Source organism: Cupressus sempervirens, chromosome 7 (genome assembly GCF_028749045.1).
Source record: "Cupressus sempervirens isolate cs-2001-9-10 chromosome 7, ASM2874904v1, whole genome shotgun sequence".
Classification (NCBI taxonomy): domain Eukaryota; kingdom Viridiplantae; phylum Streptophyta; class Pinopsida; order Cupressales; family Cupressaceae; genus Cupressus; species Cupressus sempervirens.
Window position 1 is genome coordinate 614,413,027 of NC_143124.1, and position 11,425 is coordinate 614,424,451.

The 11,425-nt window shown below is 35.3% G+C and overlaps 1 protein-coding gene across 1 annotated transcript in view; it reads right to left on the reverse strand.

Moving 5' to 3' along the window:
- The window catches only part of LOC149548212 (PQ-loop repeat family protein / transmembrane family protein), a 101,469-nt gene that overhangs the window by 68,960 nt on the left and 21,084 nt on the right, over positions 1 to 11,425 (reverse strand). Inside the window, exons 3-4 of the mRNA XM_089792258.1 lie at positions 8,524 to 8,613; positions 8,213 to 8,337 (exon numbers count right to left, since the gene is read on the reverse strand). Of these exons, the coding sequence (XP_089648384.1) occupies positions 8,213 to 8,337; positions 8,524 to 8,613 (215 nt within the window). The remainder of the gene's footprint in view (positions 1 to 8,212; positions 8,338 to 8,523; positions 8,614 to 11,425) is intronic.

Genomic DNA, 11,425 nt, shown 5'->3' on the forward strand with positions numbered 1-11,425 from the left:
GAAATTTTCACAGTTTGCAGCGGAGTTGGCTCCTGGGGAACAAAACCTCTTCAGAAAGCTATCATGGCAGTGTTTGCAAATAAGATTTTAACAGAAGAAGTGCAGATCTTGCATGAACTGATTCTTCCGGTGTCAATCAATTCATTTTCTCATGCAAACAAGGGAAGTAACATCAAGGGAGTTAAGGCGAATAGATCAAACTAGAAAGTGGAAACCTGTTTGATATTTACCGTATGAATCAAACTATGTGTCTACGGGTGTTACTTTAGACAGGATTATCATCGTTTGAAGATGGGAGCATTGCATAAGGCAGGAAGGAGGCAACTGCAATGGTTGTTTGAAAGGGATAGACGAGTTTTGAACTGATATTATCAATAGTAAACTAGAGCAGTTAGGATAATCATTTCCAAGCCATGTGCAGTATATACAGCATACTTCAATGTGACAAATCAGTGAAGGATTTGCTTTTTTTGGTGAGATTGCATGAGGACGGAACAATCATATTTAGAGAATGTGGATTAGCAAACCTAACAAATGTCTTTGGAATAAGAAAATAGTGTGTGCTAAAACCAACCTCCTCTCCACATCATCTTTTGGTTAGTTTTTCAGGACACTCGCGATGAAATTCTCTTCAAAGACCACAGTCATAAATTCTGGGCAGACAGATTCAATTGTTTCACAGGCAGTAACGAGCTGATCAAATATCTATTTTTGTCCTGAGAACCTAGACAGAGAAATGAAATATTGGTTCGAATGGTAACTAGATCTTTGTACTAATTATTGGGATCTTTTCACTATTTTTTGAAAAAAAAAAATTGTCGTTTATTAAGATTCCAAGGTTTGGCGAGTCACTATTTGGGGACCCAAACAATGGCATGACATCCATATTGATCATCAGCTACAGAAAATGGTGATGGACATATCAACAGATTTACATGAAGCTAAAGAGATTAACGTTGGATAGCAATAAAGGCATACAGAAGGTTGTTATTTCCATGCTGCTTGTCAATAATAAGTACAGGGTTGTGTGGAATATGAATCAACTTCTGTAAGTGTGGAATCTGTTGGCATATAAGGACATATTTGCATACTATTTGAAGATTTCTACAGCGTTCTACAGATGTTTGTTCCTCATCTCTTGAGAATTGTGTGTGGTCCATACCTAGAAGAACAAACAAAGCTATGCTTGAAAGAAGTCAAATTCTTTTGCATAGTGTTTGGAAATTAGAGGACAGCAGAAAATGGAACCTATATTCTACAAATGTTGTTTGCATTAAATCCCTCGCTCTCGGAATGCTTGCTTCATTACACGGAACGGAGGAAAAATGGTAAACTCGAGCTCATTTTTCTCTCATGCATATTAAGTATTCAAATCGATGTGTTGTTCACTTGAGGTAAGCTTTTAATCAACTCAGGTGCGTTGTTTATGATTCTCTCTTCTTAATTTCCTCACAATTGACTATATATTCTTCTCTATGAGAGAGAGGTTAGAGGTGAAAGCCCTTGTTCCACCCTCTGGGAGCAGCCATGATGGATCCACCCTCTAGGAGTAGCCATGGTGGATGTCATGTAAGAGACTTCATGACTTGGCACATGTGTTTATTCACCCTTTGGGAGTTGCCATGGTGAATGTCATGTTGAGATGGCATTGTATCATGTTGAGAGAATCCATGATAAAGTTTTGTTTTTAAAATGATCTCTCCTTCAATAAGAGGGAGTATTAATGTTATGATAGTTGCAGGAGAAATCATTCATATCTGCACTGTGCTTCTAGTTTTCTTTGATGGTGATTCTATTATTCTCATCTATCTCATACTGTATGTGTTATCACGTGGGACCCTCAACCCCTCCCTTCGGACCTGTGTGGTCTCTGGCTAACCTCTCCAGTGGCACCCTCACTAACAGTTCAAGCTTTTGGTGTAGTGGTAGCCGGTTTGTGTTAACAAACTGGTGACTCTACTAGGGAGGGGCTCGAATCCCACCGGTGCTCTTTACTTGCCTTGTGGTCGCATGTGTCCCATGTGGACCTCTTGGCTCAAGGGGCTAAACTGTTATCACGTGGGACCCTCAACCCCTCCCTTCAGACCTGTGCGGTCTCTGGCTAACGTCTCCGGTGGCACCCTCACTAACAATTCGAGTTTTTGGTGTAGTGGTAGCCGGTCTGTGTTAACAGTATGTTCAGTGTTGGACTTGGTTCACCTTCTACAATTTGTTATCTCGTCTTGTACAATCTTGTGATAATGGGGAGTTGTTTCTCACTTCCAATAAAGATGCTATTGTGACTGTAAATTCTAATCATTGTTCCTTCTTTCAAGAGGCTTTGTATTTTGTTGAAGGTGAATCAGCTTGATTTATTATTAGTCACTGCCCAACTTTATGGTAATGGTTTGTAAGAGTTATATTGGTGGAAACTCAAACTATTATCTCCATCTGTCTTCAGGCCTTGCTTTATTATCATTTATCATTCGTTTTATCATTTTATATGCTCCTTTTTCAGGTCGGGTATAGGATGACATGGCATCACAGTTCCTTCCTCTTCCATGTGGGTTCGATTTATGTGGCGATACATCTGGCATCTTTGTTGTCGATGAGTCAATAAATGTAATAATGGTCTCTTTGTATTCCTCAGAAAGTTTGTTTGGATATTGTTAGTGAACAGATTGTCCTTCAAGAAAGTACATGCAAATCTGATCCTGAATACCCAAGTGAAAGGACTAATTGGCACCAACAGTTGGATAGATTATCATTGGGTTGATAACCTTCCTTTGAATTTTATCGGGTACAGCTCCCCGTATGAAATATTCAATGAATTAAATGTGAATGCTTTTACCAAAAAGCATAAAAGGATATCAAACATCTACCCGTAAATACAGCGTAGATGCGAAAACCTATACTACTGCATAGAAAGAAAGCAAAGAACAACAGGTGACACAAAGTTCATTTGCTGAACACTACATTGTGTAATGAAAATGAAACTATGTTTCTCATCTTCTTGAGGGAATTAAAATCAGAGCCTTGCAGAATATTTGGAATGTCAACGTAATAAAGAAACAATGACAACAAATTGTAATTTCAAGGAAAACTGGAAATGACTCAAAGTCCAAATTTAGTGGAAGGAAAAATACATTATCAACAAAGTATAATATGTTTAACCTTCAGCCTCCCTTCCCTGACTGTAAAAGAGCACAAAGACTCCTTTACACATTGCAATCTGACCATTATTTTTAAAAAAATAGAAACTTCTTTCACAATATTACGTCAACTATCAAAATCCTATCTCTATCTCAGACACACAATTTTGGAAAAGAAAAACAGCCCATGCTCTGCCTCTCACAACCTCTCAAGAAAATGGAATCATTTGCAAAATCTTCTTCCTGCCTGAAGCTCAAAGTCTGCAGTCTGGAAGAAGCCAGAATGGAATCCCTTCTAAATACCTCTGTCCTTTATTTATTCTTCTCTTTGTCCATCTCCATTCCCTTTCCCGTAACTGATTCTTGGAAATCAATATTATTTCTAAAGTCATTCCCATGGAAACTTTTCAATTTTCCTCTACCATTGGTTTTTCTTGATAAACCTTATTTAAAGTTTATGTTTTTCCACTTTCTTCCTTTTTCTCTCATTTATGTTTTGATAATCTTATAAAACATTGATGTAAATGTTTTATAAGAATAATTTGAAATATTAAATGAGACTTGGACAAGTGGCACATTATTATATTATTCCAATATGAAAATACTTTTGATTCTGGGCGGATTCAAAATAACTCTGTCAGAAACAATGGGTCTCGGTGCGGAAGGCATAACTATTTATCCCACCGTTGGATCTTGCTGAATTTTGGATATGTTATCCAAATCCTAATTCTCCACATTCTCACCAAGGCGATTTTGAAAATAATGCCTAAGTCAAAAGTTACAGATCTCTGTTTGAGGGTCTATATGACTGTCAGAAAATCCGACTTGCTAAACTTGATCCAAAAGAACAAGCTTCTCTTCATATTTTTATGCAAATTCGTGGGCTACCTTCAATTACTTTGCTAGATCATTGTAATGCACATTTATATCTAAATGGCGTGAACTTCGTGACAGGAGTTGTGTTTGAATGCTTGTATTAAAAATAGCTGGTACCCTTTATAAATTGCTTCAATCTGTCACAACATTTCATGATTGAGCAACTTTATTCCCTTTGATCAGATCTAATTGACATTAATCATGTTCACACTTGACTAGAGCACATTCCCACTACTGGTAGCTAGTATACCTGATGATGCGGCATTGTGGCTATACTCTCCTTAAGACAGAGTTATTATGCTCGGGTGGATGCTGGTTTTCTTCAACGTAATTTTCTTCATTATTTTCCTATCACACCGTGTGGATATCTTGGTTGACCGTGGCATACAACATGTAAAACACTTGATTTTCCATCGACCCTGTGGCAGGCTTACATGTGATTCAATAATTAACATTGCCATCTTCAATCTTCATCCTCTTGATGCAAACTTTCAATGTACGAGCCCTTTGATTCATCTTTACTAATCTGGGAGCCCCATGTTCCTCATTTTATGATGGAAGTGTGATCACTAACAAGCTTCAAGTTATGTGCTCGTGGGATATCTGCATCCTCTATAGCTTATTGGATTATCAATTTGCACCTTGAGATTACAATTGTCCCCCCTCAAGATCTGCATTTGGAGCTATTAACCTGACTTTGAGAATCTGAGACTATATTTCAGAATCTAATTTAGATCTGTATCTAAATCTCGAACCATTGAACCATATCAACGAATCCATATGAAGAGCAAAATGGACTGCTTTAAACCTCTAAACCACTTATGAATGATATCCCGAGACTTATGTATCCCATCTTTGAAAACTAAAATTTTATTTGGCATCAAGAAGGATTAGATAGATTTGATGGGGTTTCCAGTGAAGTCTGAATTTTGAACTCAATGATCTCGATACCCCCGCCATTGGATCACCAAATTTGAAGACATTGAGCTCAGACATTGTCTCTCAATCTGGATGTTGAACTGATGAACTGCCTAGAACTTCTAAACCATCGAACCACTTTGAACTTCTGAACCTAATCTTCATCTTAATCTGCACCTCACATCTTCTAAAATCATTGGGCTGAGACCGAATCACAAACAGAGGCTGAGTTCTGACCTTTTCGAACTAACCAATCTGCATTTTCAAAATCATTTGAATTGTCGAACTGCTTTGAACTACTTTGAACTTCAGTTCGAAGTGGTTCAAAAACTCTGAACTTGAAGTTTTGAAACTGTGATCATATCGAGTGCTAAGAGATATGATGGAGCTCTGATGGCACATATGGGCATTTTGACTGATCATTTAAAGAGACCTTAGTGTATGAAGTCTTTTGGTTTATTTTCAGAGTGTCAAAAGTATTCTTTGATATCTTCTGTATTAAGGAAAAATTTATGCTGCAATATCATTCTGCAATTGATCAATGCATGATCAATTGTGTATATAAGACATAAGACATTCTATTTTTGTATCTATGAGATTCTTGGAGCATTCATATATTCTGTAATTGCATAACAAGAATGATCGAACTGTGTATAAGACTGATCGTTTAACTGTTAAGAGTTAATAGTTATAAGCTCGAGATCATTGATTTGTTTTCAGAATACAACAAAGAATCTACCTTTTGTGGGGATGGGTTTTTCACCCTCAAGTGGAGGGTTTTCCCAAGATAATTTTGTGTTGTATGTTTTAGTGGTTTGGTATATTGCTTTCAGTTCTAATTTTGACAAAGAGACCACATCGATGATGGTTGTATTTCAAATGAATGAAGTTCAGAAATATGGTGTGATTAAGTTTTTAGCACAAAAGGTTGTGGCTAACTTAGATGATAATGCATTATATGTGTGCAAAAAGAGTATCAAATGGGGGAATTTGATAGTGAAATAAGGCCACGAAGAACCTGTCAAACTATTGAAGGGATTGATAGAGCTTACTCTGTCTATGCAAAATGATTTGAAATGCATTAATGTGAAATGCCTAAAAGACGATGGAAAGAATGTGTACGCTACAGACACTATAATTCAATCTTTTAAGGAAAAGACTGATCATGTAAAAAGAATCAAAGGTTCTGACAACAGATGATTTCTCCAGGGTAACAAAGATTGAATTTTTGCTAAACCTTTGCATCAATCAACTCCAAATTCATGCAAATAAAGTGGCAGAAGTTAGGAGAGACAAGGTAGTTTGGAAACAATGTATTGCACATATTGGTGTTCCCAACTTCATGGTGATTAAGGAATTCCGCTGCACATAAAGAGTGGAAAGTGCAACATGTCGCCATGGCAGGACAGTGCAAATTGGGAAGTTCCACAGAGCCACCACAACCATGATGATGCCACCAGATTTCTCTATTTTATTTTAGTTTCTTTAGGTAGCTTTTAGCTTTGGTTTTTCAGTTATATGGAAACCAAATCATACGCTTGAAAGAGTTAGATAACTCTGAGTTTTCAAAGACAGTTGACCTTATAAGGCAAAGACATTGAAAAGATCTGCAAAATTTTGAGCATATAGCCCTGATGCTTATAGTTTGATATGTGTTATTTAAAAAAAGAGACTTCTATGAATAAAGTTGATGAATGATTACAGGCTTAAATTTGTGTGTTTAAGATAATGAAAGTAGATTTATCTGTGAATTTATCAGTCAGTGTGGTTATTGTTTATCTTTTGAAAATATATCATCTATCTCATTGGCTATGATTGATTTAAAAGATCATCTTAGTTAAGCTTACTGGTATTAAAACAGAGTCCGTGTGCTCTGTTTTCTGGAATTACTTATTTTAAAGATCACATTCATATCATGGTGATGTGTGAATGTTAGCTTTTCCTTTATTACTTTATAGCTAAAAGTATATTTTAAGATTTGTTTAGTGTAGTCTTATTCATTGAAAACCATTTAAAGGGAGTCGTACCTTAAGTTCAGAGGAAACTAATTTGGTTTACCCAACTGTGGACACTTTTTTTCTTAAAGGAAAGGGTTACAGAGTAAAAATTGAGTGTTATTAAAAGGACTAATCTGTTAACAAACACCTATAATACTCGACCAACACTAAAATTGAACATAAAACAAGAACAACTAAAACCACTAGTAGTAAGCAAAGAAATCATCTTGGAGCTAAGTTTTAGCAGAAGAGAAGAAAAGCAGCAAGCGACCAAGAGATACCTTGAAGGCAACATACTGAAGAAAGCTCAGAATCAACACAACCAGGATTATATACTCCCAAGTGTTCATGTATTGTTTTATTCAATCCCTGTGCAGTTTCCCTCCCCATTATCTATTTTGAATTGAATAAGCTTTGTGGGATTTGCTTATGGTCAAGGAACATAAAATCCTTTGCCTAGTTTTGAACAATGCCTTCACCTTCTGCCCTAGGCAAAAGAAAACAAAGATATGCATTTAGTTTGTTCAACAAAAACATAAATCACCCCAAGAATTGTAGATTGTGAGTACATTCTCAATTTTAGGTTAATATTTACCCTAAAGTGAGCTTCCCCTTCTAATCCAAAGAGTGATGTTAACCACATCTATTTTGTTGTGTCGCACTAAAAAGTGAAAATTAAAATGCTAACATATATAATAGTATTTTTCATGGAATGCATTATCTTTGTTAATGGACAATATTTTAAACATTTGTACTTTAAGTAATGTAATGGTTGTAACTCTTGTGGGTGTGTCAAAGATGTTTGAACAAACATACATTCTAATTCTGCATATTGCATGTGTGCACTAGCTAGTTGTCATATCTCACATCTAGTTTTCAGCCTAAGCTGGATTTTTGTTCAATTTCATTGGACTGGCCAGATGGCTTATATCATAAATTTCTAGTAGCAAAAAATTTAAAATACAGACTCCACAGATCAGCATAGTTGGGTGACGATAAAGTCGATTCATCCTCTGTAAACCTCTCACAAACATTTGATATTCAAATTTGGTCTCACTGAAGGGAATGGCACTGAAGGGAATAATACTCCATACTTGCTTAGGCAGACATGTATCCAATACCAAAAGGTGGATGTAAATGCACACAGCATATAGAGGGAAAACAATAACTGAGGAATTAAAACCCACCATTCAGTTTTTATCAAGTAGTAATCTATATAAAGGCTTTCCAACAAGCTGGAATTCCACATCTTCTATCTTCACAAAAACATCAAGGTGCAAAACAACTTACTTGAAACAAGAAACAAGCCAAAGCCATGATCCATCAGGCCATGCTATGATTAAAGAAATTGCAGCATAACTCCACACTGCGACAGTGATCCCTATGCATGTCTTAGACACTTTTTGTGTTCCTCGCTGCCAACATGAAACAAATTGAAATTCCTTCTTTATAAGCCTCTTTTTTAATGCACTATGCTATTTGTCTAAGGCTTTTTACATGTGAAAAACACAATAGTTTCCTCTAAGTTCAGTTTGCCAATCACAGAAAATGTATAAAGTTCAGTCAGATATACTCAAATGTTAGTATTCAGGTCTACTTACTTCGTAGATTAAAACTTGATATATGGTGAAGGCTGTAAGAAGTACTGCATGTACAGAGAAAGCTACATCATTTGGAGCTACAGGAATCATCTGCATGGACAATATAGAAAAGGTTCACTTTTCATCAAAAATATTTGGCTTATAGGAAAATTGAGCTAACTTTAATCTAGACAAAAAAATGCCAACAAATCTATGCAGAAGAAGCAATACTAACAGAATCATAGATGCAACAGAAATAAATAAAGGCACATTCACGGTATGATAAGAGGATTTACCTTGGGAAAACATTTCAGGAAACAACCAACAAAAACAGCACGCACTATATGACTCAAATTTCCACAATACAATATTATATTTTGCAATTTGTTTAACCAAAATTCATGTGCAAGCATTTGCACATCAATATAGGAAACCCCTTAGTGGTATTAAAACACAACAAGTATTAAACCATGGGCTGGAAAACCATCTACAGAGGTGCAAAATTCCAACTCTAACAAGAGGTTAAAAACATGCCAAATATACAACACATTCCAAAGTGTCTCCAACTAGTTGAGTACTTTGCATGGGGAGCCATACATATTTTAAAATCAGCTAATGATGGCAGCTATACCAATTGCTTTCCTACAGCAAAAAAACTTCAGTAGTAAAAGACTTCATCAATGACTCAGCAACAGTTTGTTGATGCCTGGACTTCACACAGACTCAACAAGCCATTTTTTACTTTGAATTCAAACTTTGTGCCAAGACTAACTGCAAACTTGACAAATTGGAAAACACTGAAAATAGCAAATGTTAAGGGGAAAGATTATTTTGTATCTGGTGCAGGAGCCCGTCAAGCAAATAATGTCAAAATTTTCATTTTTGTTTTGTTTTGATGGATGTGATGTAAATAAGGTCTTCTGAGACCATCAGAGTTCCTTCGTGGTGATATTTTATGTTTGTTTGTAATTTGGGAAAAAGGATGTAAAAGGTGATACCATTCATCGTCACTCTCCTGTCATCCCACGAATTCACAAACTGAAGCAAACAACTCTCATCATAGCCATTCATAGCCATTCATCGCCCCCATAAACAGGACCAGACACCCTTCTTTTAACATGTACTAGGTGAGAGGATTCCAAGCATTGTCATCAATTGCCAAGGGGTAATTTGGTTGTAGGGGTCGGTTGGAGGATGCCAATTTGATGGTGTAGGCATAAATAGGCCTCCATTGTACAACCCAAAGGTGGAATGAAATTTTTTGGAGTTGGAGCAATAAAATTGCATCATTTTTCTGCACCTTTGTAACGTTTACTGCTTCTATCTTTATAAAGATCTGTACCAAATTGTACGGGTTTGAGGTTGATTGTGTATGACAAAGGAATGTCTTACCTTTCATATGCAGTTGTTTTGTTAGATTTTCATTGTGTTTTGTGAAATTTATGATCAATCAGTGACTGCCACTTCCAGATTTTTCTGTAACAGTCCTGTTGCAGCATGTAGTACAGAATGTATATTCCATATCTTTATCTCAAACCAATTGAGATTGAAAGATATGTGAATCTACTTTCTTATGCACTTAGCCTCATCAATTTTTGTGGAGTTTGGAGAGGGATATTGCAATTTTGGTGAAAACATGTTGAAACCCTACCTTAAGGTAACCAATCAAGAAGAAATATGTTTATGTGTTTTCCACCATTGTTTTGATATGTACTTTAATATTCCAAAGTTGCACATGGAGGTTTGTACAAGTGAAGAATCCATGAACAGTCGATATCCCTATGTATCAGACTGAGGAAGCCAATTAGAGAGCCAAAATCGCATGCTAGAAGTTGAAAAGATTGAAGCATCATATGAGGGGTGTGGAGACATGTGAGGACCCTGCCCAAACCAAAGCCTCATGGTGGATTCAATGCCTGTACGAGGAAAAGCCTTTCTTATTGATAGTCCTAATAAGACAACCTAGCCTCATGACTATCAATAGTGGTATGACTACTGCAAACAGAGTTGTAACGGAAGTTTCTCTTCGTTGTAAGGCTTTGTGCGGAATCGTTCAAGTCAATGACAAAAGGATTGAGTTGTAGATGTCTTAGTTTGGAAATGTGATCACCCATAAGGGTTATTTTCATAGAATAAGCCTTGAGAACAACCCTTATGGGTGCTCATAATTCCAAACTAAGTTATGAACCCTATCTTCACAAACCAAGATCATTTGCTAAGAAATTTATTGCTGCCCTGTGGAAGGTGTAATGTCCCGTTTTTGGGGCATCTTCAGATTTAACATTTTATTTGTATAATTTGATAGTATTTCCTATTTTTCTATCTGATATCCCTGTCCATTGTGTGATATTTAATATATATATATATGTGTGTGTGTGTGTGTGTATTTTCAAAAGGTCGCCTCTTTTCATGATAATAGTTATAGTATATTAATAATTATATTATATATTAATAAGGTTACTTATATATCATAAGTTTTATTATATTTAATAACTATATATTATATATTAATAATATAGATTAATATTAATTATATATATGATTATATATTAATATTAATTATATATAAGATTATAATAATATATGAATCTTTTTAATTAAATATTATTTTAATATATAACAAGGATATAATGTCATACACTATTGTTATACAAATATATATGTATTAATTATTTATGACATATAAATATCTAATTACAACTAATATTCATATATATATATATATATATATATAATTAATATTTATAATTATATAATATATAAAAATTTATATTTGTCCCTCAATATAATTATAATATAGTAATATTTTATATGAATTAGTGATTATTAATATTATACTCTTCATATATAATACTTATTTATTAGATTTCAGAATGGGGACATCACAGTCCTCCCCTCTTGAATTTGCTTGCCCTCAAGCAAA